Here is a 17,565-nt window from a genome sequence, read left to right as displayed (position 1 = left end):
AAATTTTGGAAAGGATGTATAAGACCGATGTATTCATAAGCTCCTATGTATAATGGCTAGAGGTAAAAGGATGGTAACTCTATTATTAGAAGTTACTTTTAAAACATTCGATGATGAATGTTCTTAAGTGGGGGAGAATGTAACACCCCGGAAAATTTCGAAGTACTTGAGCGCTAGTAAGAAAGTTGATGTGCATTATATTATTTTATGTGCAGACAAGGGCTATTATAAGAATCATATCAATTGATCTTGATAATATATGTATAAAGTGCACTAAGAATGGTTTATGTTCTAAGAAGAGCCCCAAGTCTAAGGCAAGTTGAAAATTTCATGATAGAATAAAGTTTCAAGTGAGTTCGCACAAGACCTAATTTCAAACGAGCATACCTCTATTGATATGAAGATTTATATGATGTATTACCTATAAAATTAAAGCCCTTTTAGTCTAGTTTCCAATGCTTCAAACCGTTCGTTAGTTAGACATTCCTACAAGAAGTTATGACCGAATTACCAAAGGCTGACAGAATGCGATTCTGCGACCAATTCTGCAAACATTATGCGACCATTATGCGATCGCAAAATGGTTATGTGACCGCAAACTTGTCGCAGAATAGACCAGAACAGCCCAGTTCTGGGCACCGAATTGTGCAACCCGCACACCAATTGTGCGGTCCATTGTGCGACCGCATAGCTGAGTTCAGAGGGTTAATTTTTCTCTTTTCATAACCCGACTCCATTTTGATAAATAGGCTTTGGGGCTTATTTTGGGGTGTTTTTATGTGGGTTTTAGAGAGAGGTAAGAGCATTTTAGAGAGAGAAGGAGGGAATCTAACATTATAATCATCCAATCTTGCACCAATCTTCAAGAATCAAGGAAGCTAATCACAAGATCTTCATCTAAGAGGTAAGGTTCCATATCCTAGTTTCCAATTTCGAATTTGGATAAAAGATGGTTGATTTGGAGTATGATTCTTGGGTATAAGAGCATTATTTATACATGCTTGTACTAATAAGGTTTGTGAGAAGATTGTTGAGCTCAAATAAGTAAAGATTGGGTTGTGGAGTGAAGGAAATCTTGTAGAAGAACCTTGTAGTTAGATTTGCACACCTAGTGTTTGATAAAATGCTCAAATGAGTTGAGATCATGAATATCTTCCTAATAATGGTTCAATTTTGTTATGTCTCAAAATAAATTGGGATTGCTAGAATTTCCGGAACGTTGTAGTAATTTAAGGAAAGCTCAAAGCAAGATATGTTGGCTAAACTTTCTCTCTTAGAATAGATATCCATAATGTTTCCGTAAGATCAAGTATGATTGGCTCAAGATTCCTAACTTCTATATTCCGGGTTATTCCCTATAAACTTGTTTATTCCGAATGAGCCTTATGTCAAAAGATAGATGTTCAAAGTATGGTTTGCATATTAAAATATTGTAGCTTTGAGTCTTATTTTAGATGAGAACTAGTATACTAATTGTGTGAGAAAATCTCCATATTCTTAAGACTCGAAATTTCTCATATGTGTACCTAAAGTCTGGATTGGAAATGTATTATTGTTGATAACCTATAAAGGTGGTTGGAAATGAAATAAGTGAATTGGGATATAAAGTGTGGCCAATGTGCAAGAGTGAAAGTTATACTTGTGGCCAATGGTGCCAATGAAATGAAATGATGTGAGAAAGGTTATGAAATGAGCCTCGACTCAAATGTTTTAAAATGACTTCGAAAATAGAATTGCCTAAAAGCTTTCGTACTCAAGTCATGCCATAAGTGGCTGTTTTAACAAATACTATGCTTTGTGAGTATTTTCAATGTGTTTGGCATTCTTACATATTCGTCAGTGGAAATTGTGTATTATCATTTTTGGGGAAAAGTATTTCAAGAATAAATGGTGTGTTACTTGTTGATGATTTTAACTTGCGCATCAATTGCCAATTATATTACTCCATTTCTTGGAAAGAAATCTATTCTGCTTAAATTGTTCATTTCTAATGAACTTAAATTTGTGATTTTTGAAATATTATATGTATGTTGATATTTATGATGATGATACATGAGAGGAAAGAAATGAAAGTTTGGAATATCAAATATGGCCACCGTGCCTTGAATAAAGAATCTTGTGAATGGCCAAAAGAGCCAAGGAAATATTGTCGTTGTGAATGACTAAAAATACTAGTGGAGATTTATACAATGTGAAAGATATGAGGTAAATATATTTGCACCTATGTTATTTTTGTGAATTATTCTCCTTATTTAGGATGAGATTGATATGATAAAATTATTCCTCTTAATTGAAATTGAGATTTTTGTTGATGTCTTCAAATAAGACAGCCTAGCCGATCGGGTCGTGATCGAACTCCGTGCTAAACTTACGGTAGTATTAGTAATGATAGTAATTATGGTTAGTGTCTCTAATAAGATGGCCTAGCCGGTCGGGTCGTGATCGGACTCCGTACTAAATTTATGGTGGTATTGATATTGATAGTAATTGTGGTTGATCTCTAATCAGATAGCCTAGCCGATCGGGTCGTGATTGGACTCCGTACTAAATTTATGGTGGTATTGATATTGACAGTAATTGTGGCTGCTTCTCTAATGAGATACCCTACCCGATCGGGTCGTGATCGGACTCCGTACTAAATTTACGGTGGTATTAGTATTGATAGTAATTGTGGTTGATTCTCTAATGAGATAGCCTAGCTGATCGGGTCGTGATCGGACTCCGTTATAAAAGTACGGTGGCATTGGTATTGTGAACACTGGTATTGTGAACATTGATATTATGAACACTAGTATTGTGAATACTGGTATTGTGAACATTGGTATTGTGAACATTGGTATTGCGAACAATGGTATATCGGTGCTAATGATCTCCCAACCAAAAATTGTATATGAAGTTCGTATTTTGAAAATTATTATGTTTTAACTGGACATTTGGATATTGTGGATTTTGATTTGATGTTTCTATGTGTTGCCTTTTCTTATATGGGCATTCTATTTTGAAAGAGGATTTTTAGTTATACATACTAGTGCTATTCGACAGTACTAAAGTCCCTTTTGCCGGGGGCGCTGCATCTTTAATGGATGCAGGTGGTTCTACAACAGGTGTCATTGATCGGTGATAGCAGTACACTCTTTTCAGCTGATTTTGTGAGCCCCACTTCATTTTGGGGTTATGTATTTGTTTCTCATATACTGTGTTTTGAGGTATAGCCGGGGCCTTGTTGCCGGCATTTCCATTTTACTCTTCTATTGTACTTAGAGGCTCCGTAGACAGGTTGTGGGTTGTGGTTGATGTTGGGAACTGAACTAGATATGTTGATATTTGGAAATCATATTTTTCATTAATTCTATAAACTCGTAATATTTTGAAAATTATGAAGGAAGCTGCTAATGGGAATGAAAAAGGAAGTTGTTAATGAAATTTTTTTAGTGTTTGATTAATGGAGTACATCTCCTATTATTTCATGAATGAGTTTGGGTAGAATGAAATCTAACAGGCTTGCTCAGCCGGGTTTACTTGGTTGAGCGCCGGCCGCGCTTCCGAGTTTTGGGCGTGACAGAGTGTAGTATGAGTACGCCACAACGGTACCCAGTAAGTGCCAAGCCTAACCTCGGTAGAGTAGTGTAACGACCCGACTGGTTGTTTTGCTTTCTAAAACCTCGTTCCCCTAAATAAGACTCCCTGTATGTGATTTTACTGTATTATGACTTGCGGGGATGGTTAGTTCGGGATTTGGAAGGGTTTGGGTGGAAATCGAAACACTTGGTTCCTTAAGGTTGGCCAAAAGGCTAAGTTTGACTTCGCTCAACGTTTTGAGTAAACGACCTCAGAATCGGGACTTGACGGTTCCAATAGGTTTGTATGATGATTTCGGACTTGGGCGTATGTTCGGATCAGGTTTTGGATGACCCGGGAGCGTTTCAGCGCCTAATAGTGAAAGTTGTCTTTGAAGGTTTTAAAGCTATTTAAGTTTGGGTTGGAGTAGGTTTTGGTGTTATCGAGGTCCAATTGGAATAACGAGACTAGGAATAGTGTTGTATGGTGATTTAAGACTTGCACACAATATTTGGTGTCGTTCCGAGTAGTCTAAGTATGTTTCGGCAAATTCGAAGTTAGTTGGAAGAACTTGAAGTTCATATTTGATTCAATTCGGTTTGGGGTGTGATTCTTAGTTTTGATGTTGTTTTACGCATTCTGAGTGTGCGAGCGAGTTCGGCTTATAATTTCAAACTTGTTGGTATGTTTGGGCGGGGCCTCGGGGGCCCCGGAGGCCACTCGAAAAGTGCGCATTGAGTTAAAACTCAAGAGGGATGCTGGTGCACCAGTTCTGGTGTGGCCGCACCTGCAAGCTTTGGGCGGCAAGTGTGAGCCCGCGGATGCGGGATATTGGCCGCAGAAGTGACTTGGAATGTTTTTCCATGGCCCACAGAAGCGAAGGGGTTTCGCGGAAGCGACCGCGCTTCTGCGATGAGAAGCCACAGAAGCGAGACCGCAAAAGCAAAAATACATCCGCAGATGCGGCCAGCGCTGGTCCTGTGGAGTTCTGCAGAAGCGGGCTTGGTGACGCAGAAACGGGACCGCAGATGCGGGATTTTGGCCGCAGAAGCGGCTTGGAGCATTTGGCCATAGCCCGCAGAAGCTAAGGGTTTGCGCAGAAGCGACCCCGCTTCTGCGATGAGAAGCCGCAAAAGCGAGACCGCAAAAGCGGAAACACGTCCGCAGATGTGGCAAACACTGGTCCTGTGGAGTTCCGCAGAAGCGGGATTGGTGCCACAGAAGCGAAAATTGCAGAAGGCAGAACACTTCATTTAAGTCGGGACTTAGGCATTTTTGGGTTCATTTATTGCACTCTTGGGCGAATTTGGAGCTTCAAGAAGGGGGATTTCAACCTAGCTATTGAAGGTTAGTAATTTCTACCTAATGTGAGTTTAATACATAGATTATGGGTAGATTGTAATGTGTAAATTTGTGAAAATCATGGGTTTAGATGAAAAACCTAGGTTTTTGATAAAAATAGGATTTAAACATGAAAATGGTTATGGAATTTAGTAAAAATCATATATTTGAGTTCATGAGGTTATGGGTAACAAATTTCTTCAAACCTTTCCAGAATCCGGGCATGTGGGCCCCGGGGTAAATTTAGGAATTCTTCAATTAGGGTTGGAAAATCACTTTAATAGTTAGGATATGAGCTTTCGAACATGTATTGACTATTTTATATAACATTTGACTTGTTTCGAGTCGTTTGGCACCGAGTTAAGGGTTTAAAGCACAATTGTGGACCGAAAAGCAAGCTTTGAGACGAGGTAAGTCTCTTTTCTAACCTTGTAAGAGGTAATTAACCCCATAGGTGAATTGAATTAATATGTGCTTCTATTTGTGGGGGCTACGTACACACGAGGTGACGAGAGTCCGTACGTAGCTACTAATTATGCTTAAGTCCGGGAGTTTAGGACCCAAATCATGTTATACTTGCGATGTTTGCACCCTACTTGTAAATTTAAGTGCCTAAACCATATTGGAACTTGGTAAAGGAATTGTAAAAGGCCGAATTTCATTTACTTGAGTTTTAGACGGGTTACTTGACCGTTAATGAGAATTGGTGTTTTCTTTGCATATTAGCCTCATAATAATCTTTGAATCAGTTGTTTATGAAGTATTTGTTTCTCTTCTTGTGGAGCGGGCTGAACGCCTCGATAATAGAATATATGCTTTTATGATTCGTGCCGTTCGACCCTCGACAGTGCACAATATATATATTGGTATGTTGGATTGGGCCCTACGATCTCGACATAATTCATGCGTAATAAATTATTGGAGCCCAATTATAATTGATATTATTTCATTGGCTTGAGAGATTAATATTTTAAATGATGGAAATTAATTTGGGATTTACCCTTAGTGAAAGAATTGTTTATTTATTTCTTGTTATTGAGCTTTCAGCTATGTCTATATAGCTCATGCTTAAATTATAAATTCGGTATTTTATTGTTGTCCCATAGTAAGTGTCAAAGTCGACCCCTCGTCACTACTTCTTTGAGGTTAGACTAGATACTTACTGGGTACATGTTGTTTATGTACTCACGCTACACTTCTGCACTAATCGTGCAGGAACTGAGACAGGTGCATCTGGTTATCAGTCCGGCGCGCATCCTTGATTTCCACGAGACACTGCGGTGAGCTGCCTTCCGAGCCCGTTCTGCAGCACCCGAAGTCTTCCTTTTGCTTTTACTTTCTGTCTATTTCACTTCAGATAGTAGTGTAGTATTTTTGTATATTCTACTTGTAGCTCATACATTTGTGACACCGGGTCTTGGAAATTATGCTAGTAGACATATGATGATTTTCTTTTTGGATATTTACCCAATTCATTTGCTCTTAAAATTATTTATCTCCCATTTTATTTAAACTTTTACTTTCTATTTATGCATTAATTAAAAATCAGCTATTTCTAAAATGTTAAAAGAGACAATCACATGGTTAGTTCACTGTTGGCTTGCCTGATGGTAACGTTGGGCGCCATCATGGCCTATAGGAGAAATTGAGTCATGACAACATGGTATCAAAGCACTAGGTTCACGTAGCAGGTTTGATAGAATCTTGTGGATCGGTGCGGAGACGTCCGCACTTATCTTCGAGAGGCTATAGGGTGTTAGGAAACTACTCGTTCTTCATCTCTTATCGTGCAGCTGATGTTATACTAATTATATTTCTCTTATTCTCTCACAGATGGTGAGAACGCGCACAGAGGATGTTCCAGACCCGGGAGGAGCTGCTCCACCTGTTGCTAGAGGCCGAGGTAGAGGCCAGGGGAGGGCACCGACCCGAGGTAGGGGACGAGGACATCCCAGAGTTGCCCCAGCCATGCCACCAGCGGATTCGATAGAGAATCCAATTATTGAGGAGGAGGGCGAGGTGCCTGCAGCAGAGCCAACCCCGGTAGATTTCATGTCAGCACCGGGCTTCCAGGAGGTCATGGGCCGTATGCTACGGTTCATGGATACTATGACCTAGGTCAGTTTACACCAGACCCAGTTACATCTCGGGCTAGAGGGGGAGCACAGACCCCTACTGCTCAGGCTCTCAGGCATGCAGCTGCTGTACATCAGACCCCGGGCATACTACCCATGGACGGAGCCCAGCCAGTGGTAGCAGCCATGCCTGAGCCCAGATTAGCTACGGCCGGCGAGCCGCAGAAGCTATTGGATAGATGGACTAGGCTACATCCTCTTGTCTTCGGAGGTGAGCGATATGAGGATCCGCAGGACTTTATTGATCGGTGCAGGGACATACTGCACAATATGAGGATATTAGAGACCCACAAGGTGGATTTTACTACTTTCCAGCTGGAGGGCAGGGCCCGTAGATGGTGGCAGTCTCATCTACATGGCAGACCAGCAGGTTCTTCTCCCTTGACTTTGGATCAGTTTACACGTCTTTTATTGGATAGGTATATTCCACCCTCTCATAGGGAAGAGTTGCGGTTTCAGTTTGAGCAGCTCCAGCAGGGTCAAATGTTAGTGACAGATTATGAGGCGAGATTCTCTAAGTTGTATAGCCATGCACTTATGATACTTTCTACTAAGGTGGAGAGAGTACAGAGGTTTGTTACGGGGTTGCACTTCGGTATTCAGGCCACTATGGCCCGAGAGGTTGAGATGGGGACTTCTTACCAACTGGTTGTGGAGATAGCTCAGAGGATTAAGGGTTATCGTCAGCGGGGCCGAGAGCAGATGCTGTGAGATAAGCTGTTTCGTTATTCTTGAGGGTTCAATGGTGCTCCGTATGGGGACAGGGGTCAGTTCGGGAGAGGTCAGCCTAACAGGCCCACATATCCAGTACCGCCACCTCCTCGATGTGCTCCAGTTCGACCTTATTTCAGCACCATGCCAGAGAGTTCCTACCGCCCACCAGCTATTCAGGGTTCCTCCAGTGGGTATTTAGGCCATCAGGGTCAGACTTCAGGTCAGCAGTCCTTCATACCGAGAGGTTGTTTCGAGTGCGGGAATTTCAGCCACATGCGGAGGTTCTGCCCCAGGCTTCGGGGCAAGGCAGTGCAGCAGGGTTCTCAACCTATGATTACAGCACCAGTAGCCACACCAGTCGTCCAGCCGCCCAGAGGTGGAGGGAATGTGGGTAGGGGCCATCCTAGAGGTGGAGGCCAGGCGGGTGGAGTCCAGTTAGGTGGCGCTGCAGCTAGATTCTATTCTTTCCTGACTAGACCAGATTCAGTGGCCTCAGATGCCGTGATCACAGGTATTATTTCTGTCTGCGGTAGGGATGCTTCTGTATTATTTGATCCAGGGTCTACCTATTAATATGTGTCATCTATGTTTGCTCATTTCCTGGATGTTCCTCGTGAGTCCTTGGGTACTCCTATTTATGTGTCCACTACAGTGGGCAATTCTATTGTTGTGGATCGGGTCTATCGATCCTGCATTGTTACATTCTGTGGTTATGAGACTAGAGCGGATCTTCTGCTGCTTGATATGACCGACTTTGAGGTCATCCTGGGCATGGACGGATTATCTCCATATCATGCCATCCTTGATTGCCATGCCAAGATTGTTACCTTGGCGATACCAGTGTTGCCTAGATTGGAGTGGAAGGGTTCATCTGTTAGCACACCTAGTCGGATCATCTCTTTTATGAAGGCTCGACACATGGTCGAGAAGGGTTATTAGGCTTATCTAGCTTATGTTCGGGACATTACCATAGAGACTCTGGTGATGGATTTAGTACCCGTAGTCCGGGAGTTCTCCGATGTGTTTCCTTCTGGTCTTCCAGGCATGCCACAAGATTGTGATATAGATTTCTACATTGATTTGGCTCTAGGTACCCAACCTATATCCATCCCACTGTACCGTATGGCTCCGAAAGAGTTGAAGGAGTTAAAGGAACAACTTGAGGAGTTGCTAGCAAAGGGGTTCGTCAGGACGAGTGTATCACCTTGGGGTGCATCGGTGTTATTTGTGAAGAAGAAAGATGGGACTATGCGGAAGTGCATCGATTACCGCCAGTTGAACAAAGTCACCATTAAGAACAAGTACCCGTTGCCGCGTATTGATGATTTATTTGACCAGTTGCAGGGTGCTAGGGTGTTCTCCAAGATCGACTTGAGATCGGGGTACCATCAGTTGAAGATTCAGGATTTAGATGTTCTGAAGACTGCTTTTTAGACTAGATATGGCCATTTTTAGTTTCTACTGATGTCCTTCGGTTTGACTAATGCCCCAGTGGTGTTTATAGATTTGATGTACAGGGTGTTCAAGCCATATATTGATTCGTTCGTCATTGTCTTCATTGATGACATTTTGATCTACTCGCGCAACATGGAGGAGCACGAGCAGTATTTGAGAGTGGTGCTTCAGACCTTGCGGGAACAGAAGCTATATTCTAAGTTCTCCAAGTGTGAGTTTTGGCTAGATTCTATAGCATTCTTGGGGCATGTTGTATCAGGCGAGAGTACTAAGGTGGATCCCAAGAAGATTGAGACAGTTCAAAGTTGGCCTCGTCCTACTACGACGACTGAGATCAAGAGCTTCTTGGGGTTAGCAGGTTATTATCGCTGGTTTGTGGAGGGCTTCTCATCCATTTCAAAACATTTGACTAGATTGACCCAGAAGGGTGCTCAGTTCCGTTAGTCCGATGATTGTGAGGCGAGCTTTCAGAAGCTCAAGACAGCTTTGACTACGGCACCGGTTCTAGTGTTGCCTTCTGGTTCTGGGATGAATACTATGCATTGTGACACTTCACGCATTGGTTTGGGTTGTGTATTGATGCATGAGGGGCAAGTTATTGTATATGCTTCACGTCAGCTGAAGCCCCATTGAGAAGAATTACCCTGTACATGATTTGGAGTTGATCGCGATTGTTCATGCTCTTAAGCTTTGGAGGCATTATCTGTATGGGGTGTCCTGTGAGGTTTACACCGATCATGGTAGCTTGCAACATTTGTTCAAGCAGAGGGATCTCAATTTGAGGCAGCGCAGGTGGCTTGAGTTACTGAAGGATTATGATATTACCATCCTTTATCATTCGAGCAAGGAGAATGTAGTTGCAGATGCCTTGAGAAGAATGGCGGAGTGTATGGGAAGTTTGGCCTTCATTTCAGCAGAGGAGAGGACACTAGCCTTGGACATTCAGTCCTTGGCTAATAGACTTGTGAGGCTGGATATTTCAGAGCCCAACCGGGTTCTTGCATGTGTCGTTGCCCAGTCTTCACTATTTGAGCAGATCAAGGCTCGCTAGTTTGATGATCCGCACTTGTTGGTTCTTAGAGAGACAGTACTACAGGGTGGTGCTAAGGAGGTTACTATCGGCAAAGATGGTGTTCTAGAACTCCAGGGTCGTCTATGTGTTCCTAATGTCGATGGCTTGAGGGAGAGGATTCCAGAGGAGGCACACAGTTCTCGGTATTCTATTCATCCAGGTGCGACGAAGATGTATCGTGACTTGAGGCAGTATTATTGGTGGCGGCGGATGAAGAAGGACATAGTTGAGTGTGTTGCAGGTGTCTAAATTGCCAGCAGTTTAAGTATGAGCACCAGAGGCCAGGTGGCCTACTCCAGCAGATGACTATACTTGAGTGGAAATGGGAGCACATTACTATGGACTTCGTAGTTGGGTTACCGCGGACCTTGCGGAAGTTTGATAAAGTTTGGGGTCATTGTCGACAGGTTGACCAAGTCGGCACACTTCATTCCGGTGGTGACCATGTATACTTCAGAGAGGTTGGCCCAAATTTATATTCAGGAGATAGTTCAGTTGCCTGGTGTACCTGTTTCCATCATATCAGATAGAGGCACTCAGTTCACTTCGCATTTTTGGAGAGCAGTACAGAGTGAGTTGGGGACCCAGGTAGAGCTCATCACAGCCTTTCATCCACAGACCAATGGGCAGTCGGAGCGGACAGTTCGATTCTTGCCCTTGGCCGAGTTTGCTTACAACAACAATTACCTGTCCAACTGTTACAACCCAAATTCGCGTACCTTAGATCACACCGTAAGTTAATCGACGTAAATCCGAGAAGAGATTATCTTTGAGATGATAAGAAGTTAATCCTATTACTCTTAAACGATACAAGGGTGTATAAGAGTGGTTAACAAGTATTAGAAGTTAAACGAATCAAGGATGTTGTAACCTGTATTTTCGGGTAAAACTAGAGGTGCTTAATTGTCCCAAGAGGTCATGTTTTAATTTATTTGAATCATATAATATCCGTATCATAAGTCTTAAAGTCAAGCGAGTTATGAAACAAAAGTCGACAAAGTTGTCGCAAGTTACGTTTATAATTTTACTTAAACTTTAGGTCAAATGTTACTATGTTTTTCTCCCAATATACTTGGAATTACGGAGTGATCTCCCAAGATATTTGAGTCTAGTTTCCAACGCATTAAACCGTTTGTCGTTACAATCTCCGAATAGAGAGATATTCGCATTTTTGCGAGACTGCGCCAAGCAGCTCTCTATGGGGCCCACATAGGCGGTTTAAGACATATGGATATATATAAGAGCCTCAAACCCGTTTTAAGTCATTAGTTTTCAGTATATTCAGAGACCTTAGAACCCTAAAAACAATCTCTCAAGGTTCTCTCATGATCCTAGACCCAAACAGAGGGCAAACAACACAAATCATATGTGGGGAATCCCGTGGCGCTAGTAAGTTTCTTGTTCTTCTTGTTGTTGCTGATTTTTGTATTGTTCCAGATCGTGTGGGAGGTTGTTTTAATTGTTTTATGTTCTGTAAATACTCCCTCAAGTTTTTAATATCAACCCTAGGTGATTTCAAGTCTTCTAAAGTAATTCTAGTGCCGAAAAACCCGAATTGATTGCTAGTTTCGCTTCCTTGTTCTTGTGGCAGCATTGGAGGGATATTTCGTGGACAATTAAGGTCAAATTGGATTTTTTATTTCCGTTTAAAAGTAATGAACCTCTTACTCTACATGTATTTAAGATTATCCAAGTTGCGGCTAAGTCATTGAAGCTAGAACTTGTGAAATATATATCGAAAGGCTTGGTAGTAATGTTGTTGGTTGGTGGACTATTTTGGGAGGCTCAATATGATTATTGTTGATGTTGTTTGGGCTGTTTGGTGATTGTCTTGACTTGTGGGAAGTCATTTAAATAGGGGAGGTGCTGTCCGTTTCATCGTAAAATAGGTTGCTGTCGATACATAATAGTTACGACACTTAAACGATAACGATAGTGTCATTTCTCTTATTGTAGACTAAGGAGTCATGAAATTTGCGTAGCTTGAGGTTGGGCAGTATATACAAGGTATGTGAGGCTATCCCCTTCATTCTTCTGCACGACTCTGATTGTACATAATGTAATGAACGAGCTTCCAAAGATACTCTACTCTTAGAAGCTAGCAGTACTTACATTGTTGCACTTCTTATGGAACGATTGATGTTGACGTTACTTCTCTTATTCTTATGTTATCAATGTTGTTGGTACTTCCTGATTCTTATAAGATTCTTGATGAAGAGTTAATCCTAATAACGTGTACGAAGGATACCGACCTTACGTCACTCCGAAAGGTTCAAAATGTGATTCCAATGAGTCCAACACGCATCATATATATGTATCTATTTTACTCTACTGAGCCGCGCTATAGGTAGCCGGGTACGACACCTATTGTGCAACCACTGTTCAGTTGGGTTTTACCGAGCTCCACGTGGCTGAGTACGATTCTACCGAGCCTTATGATGGATGGGTACGTTTTACCGAGCCTATTACGGCCGGGTACGATATGATGATGATGATGCCCACAGAGGCGTATGTTTTAAATGTTTATGTATATGTATGTATGTATGTATCATGCATTTCATGTCAGTAGCCCTCAGAGGTACCCAGATGTCACAGGTTGTATATTCTCTATCCCTATTTACAATATTGTTCTTACTTATGCTTTCTTGCCTTACATACTCAGTACTTTATTCATACTGACGTCCTTTTTATTTGTGGACGCTGCATGTCGTGCTTCAGGTCCTACGTAGATGCAGCTCCTCCACCACAGTAGGCTGCCCAGTTCAGCAGTTATTGGCGAGATCCCTTCTCCGGACTTGCCATGGTCTTGGTATGCATTTGTTTTATAGACATTATGGGTATGTCGGGGCCTTGTTCCGGCAATGTTGCAGCACTTATGTTCCTTTAGAGGCTCATAGATAGGTGTCGACTCATGTATGGTTTGCAATGCCTTGTCAGCTGAGTTTTGTTGTATAGTCTTTCATGGCAACGCGGTAGCTCGTACCTTATATATAGTTTCTTGACAGTCTTGTCGTCCCATGTTATGTATGTTCATGCCATTATCTATCATTGTTGGTTGTTCATGATCCATGTCTACCATTTATATTGATCCCATCGGCCCTTAAAGATAATAAGGAAGGTTAGATAAAATGTATGTTGGTGCTCGGCAAGTATGGCCCGAGTGCTAGTCATGACCCTCCAGTTGGGTCGTGACACCAACATCGAGATGGCGCCATTTGAGGCTTTATATGGCCGGCGATGTCGTTCTCCCATCGGATGGTTTGAGCCCGACGAGGCTAAGTTATATGGTACTGATTTTGTAAAGGATGCTTTGGAAAAGGTAAAGTTGATTCAGGAGCGACTTCGCATAGCACAGTCCAAATAGAAGAGTTACGCGGATCAGAAGGCGCGTGAATTATCATTTATGGTGGCGAGAAAGTTCTCTTGAAAGGCTCACCGATGAAGGGGATCATGAGGTTTGGGAAGAAGGGCAAGTTGAGCCCAAGGTTTATAGGCTCATTTGAGGTGTTGAGACGAGTTGGAGAGGTTTCTTATGAGCCTACATTGCCTCCCAGTCTATCAGGAGTTCATCCAGTTTTCCACGTGTCTATGCTCCAGAGGTATCATGCCGACATGTCACATGTATTAGACTTTAGTACAATTCAGTTAGATGAGAGCTTGGGTTATAAGGAGGAGCTTGTTGCCATTGTTGATAGGCAGGTTCGCCAGTTGAGGTCCAAGAGGATTTCCGCGATAAAGTTTCAGTGGAGGGGCGAACCAGTCGAGGAGGCGACTTGGGAGTCTGAGGAGGACATGCGGAGAAGATATCCACACTTATTCAGCACACCAGGTATGATTCTAGACCCATTCGACGCCGAACGTTTGTTTAAGAGGTGGAGAATGTAACGACCCGATCGGTCATTTTGCTTTCTAGAACCCCGTTCCCCTATATAAGACTCCCCATATGTGCTTTTACTATTTTATGACATGCGGGGATGGTTAGTTCGGGATTTGGAAGGATTCAGGTTGAAATCAGAACACTTGGTTCCTTAAGGTTGGCCAAAAAGGCTAAGTTTGACTTCGGTCAATGTTTTGAGTAAACGACCTCGGAATCAGGATTTGTTGGTTCCAATAGGTTCGTATGATAATTTCAGACTTGGGCATATATTCGGATTGGGTTTTGGATGAGCCGGGAGCATTTCAACGCCTAATAGTGAAAGTTGGCTCTTTGAAGGTTTTAAAGCTCTTTAAGTTTGGGTTGGAGTAGGTTTTGGTGTTATCAAGGTCCAATTGGAATTCCGAGATCGGGAATAGTCTTGTATGTTGATTTAAGACTTGCACGCGAAATTTGATGTCGTTCCGAGTAGTCTAAGTATGTTTCGGCGCATTCAGAGTTAGTTGGAAGAACTTGAAGTTCATATTTTGATTCAATTTGGTTTGGGGTCTGATTCTTAGTTTTGATGTTATTTTATATGTTCTGAGGGTGCGAACGAGTCTGTCTTATGATTTCAAACTGGTTGGTATATTTGGGATGGGCCTCGGGGGCCCCAGAGGCCATTCGGACGGTGCGCGAATTCAGTTAAAACTCAAGAGGGCTGCTGGTGCACCAGTTCTGGTGTGCCCGCACCTGGTAGCTTTGGGCCACATGTGCGAGCCTGCAGATGCGGGATTTTGGCCGCAGAAGTGGCTTGGAGAGTTTGGCCATGGCTCGCAGAAGCGAATGTGTTTGCGCAGAAGCGACCCCACTTCTGCAATGAGAAGCCGCAGAAGCGAGACCACAAAAGTGGGAGCACGTCAGTGGATGCGGCCAACGTTGGTCCTGTGGAGTTCCACAGAAGCGGGATTGGTGCCGCAGAAGCGGGACCACAGATGCGAAAATCGCAGAAGGCAGAACACTTCATTTAAGTCGGGACTTAGGCATTTTTGGGTTCATTTATTGCACTCTTGGGCGATTTTGGAGCTTCAAAAAGGGGGATTTCAACCTAGCTGTTGAAGGTAAGTAATTTCTACCTAATGTAAGTTTAATACATAGATTATGAGTAGATATTAACGTGTAAATTTATGAAAATCATGGGTTTAGATGAAAAACCTAGGTTTTTGATAAAAATGGGATTTAACCACGAAAATAGTTCTGGAATTTAGTGAAAATCATATATTTGAGTTCATGAGGTTATGAGTAACAACTTTCTTCAAATATTTCCGGAATCCGGGCACATGAGCCCGGGGTTGAATTTAGGAATTCTTCAATTAGGGTTGGAAAATCACTTTAATAGTTAGGATATAAACTTTTGAACAAGTATTAACTGTTTTATATAATATTTGACTAGTTTCGAGTCGTTTGGCTCCGAGTTGAGGGTTTAAGGCACAATTGTGGACCGGAAAGCAAGCTTTGAGACGAGGTAAGTCTTTTTTCTAACATTGTAAGAGGGAATTAACCCTATAGCTGAATTGAATTAATATGTGCTTCTATTTGTGGGGGCTACATATGCACGAGTTGACGAGAGTCCATACGTAGCTACTAATTATGCTTATGTCCGGGTAGTTTAGGACCCAAATTATGTTATACTTGCGATGTTTGCACCTTACTTGTAAATTTAAGTGCCTAAACCATATTGAAACTTGATAAAGGAATTGTAAAAGGCCGAATTTCATTTACTTGAGTTTTGGACGGGTGACTTGACTGTTAATGAGAATTTGTATTTTCTTTGAATATTAGCCTCTTAATAATCTTTGAATCGGTTGTTTATAAAGTATTTTTCTCTTCTTGTGGAACGGGCCGAACACCTCGGTAATAGAATAGATGCATCTATAGTTCATGCTGTTCGACCCTCGGCAGTGCACAGTATATATATTGGTATGTTGGATCGGGCCGTACGACCTCGACATAATTCATGCGTAATATATTCTTGGAGCCCAATTATAATTGATATTGTCTCATTGGCTTGAGAGATTAATTTGTTAAATGATGGAAATTAATTTCGGATTTACCCTTAGTGAAAGAATTGGTTATTTATTTTTTATTATTGAGCTTTCAGCTGTGTTTATATAGCTCATGCTTAAATTATAAATTCAGTATTTTATTGTTGGCCCATAGTAAGTGTCGAAGTTGTCCCCTCGTCACTACTTCTTCGAGGTTAGACTAGATACTTACTGGGTATATGTTGTTTATGTACTCACGCTACACTACTGTACTAATCGTGCAGGATCTGAGGCAGGTGCATTTGGTTATCAGTCCGGCGCGCATCCTTGATTCACTTCAGACAGTAGTGTAGTATTTTTGTATATTCTACTAGTAACTCATACACTTGTGACACCAGGTCTTGGAAATTATGCTAGTAGACACATGATGATTTTCTTTTTGGATATTTACTCATCTCATTTGCTCCTAAAATTATTTATCTCCCATTTTATTTAAACGTTTACTTCCTATTTATACATTAATTAAAAATCAACTATTTCTAAAATGTTAAAAGAGACAATCATATGGTTAGTTCACTGTTGGCTTGCCGCCATCACGGCCTATAGGAGAAATTGGGTCATGACATTCGTGCCTTGCATCCTACAATTGGGCATGAATATCAACCATTTGTGGTTCACTGGAAAGAAGCACCAAGACAGAAAGGAAACAAAAATTGTGGTGCATGTTTTATAAGATATATTGATATGTTGATGAAGGGTGAAGATGCTATGATATTTGTGCCCACTACAATGAAATATTATCGTGAGTATCTTGGTTTAAGTCAATGGGGACATGTAGATTGGAAACACAAATCAGGGTATTCAACTCTTCCAGAGGAGTTTGGTGATAATTATGGAGAGAATGGAAATAACCTTTGTAAATATTTTTAGCACTCGGATATCCTTAAGTGTAAATACATTCGTAAACTTAGTTTCTGCATCATATATAAAATATGCTTTATCTGTTTGAAATCTTTCTATTATGTTGATATGTAGATAGTTTGTTGATTGATATCCAGAACAATTTGCTGGAGTTATAAAGAGATCAAAAATTTTGCTTCCTGTATATTATGCTGGAGGTCTATCATCTGAAAGGATATTATCCAATATTTTATACTGGATGTGTATAATCCAGTTTTTTTGCTGGATTTGAAGCGATTTATTGATTGAAATAAAGATTAATGGATTGGAATTTATATTTTTATGGTGTATTTTTATGTATAATAAGTTGGATTTCATAATGTTTGTTGATTCTATTCTAGTATAATTAGCTGGAGTTCTTATTTTGTTTGGTTCCTGTATATTATGCTGGAAATGCTACTTATGAAGCGCTATAATCCAATATATTATAAT

At 41.4% G+C, this 17,565-nt stretch overlaps 1 protein-coding gene across 1 annotated transcript; it reads left to right on the top strand.

Annotated features, from left to right (window-relative positions):
* The first annotated feature begins 7,130 nt into the window (after positions 1-7,130).
* Positions 7,131-7,745, top strand: LOC138894024 (uncharacterized). The gene has a single exon (XM_070178697.1). It carries the CDS (start codon positions 7,131-7,133, stop codon positions 7,743-7,745), a length of 615 nt encoding a protein of 204 aa, XP_070034798.1.
* The last annotated feature ends 9,820 nt before the right edge of the window (positions 7,746-17,565 follow it).

This window comes from Nicotiana tomentosiformis, chromosome 6 (genome assembly GCF_000390325.3).
Source record: "Nicotiana tomentosiformis chromosome 6, ASM39032v3, whole genome shotgun sequence".
Taxonomy (NCBI): Eukaryota; Viridiplantae; Streptophyta; class Magnoliopsida; order Solanales; family Solanaceae; genus Nicotiana; species Nicotiana tomentosiformis.
Note: the sequence above shows the minus strand (reverse complement) of the source record. Positions and strands in the feature narration are given on the sequence as shown.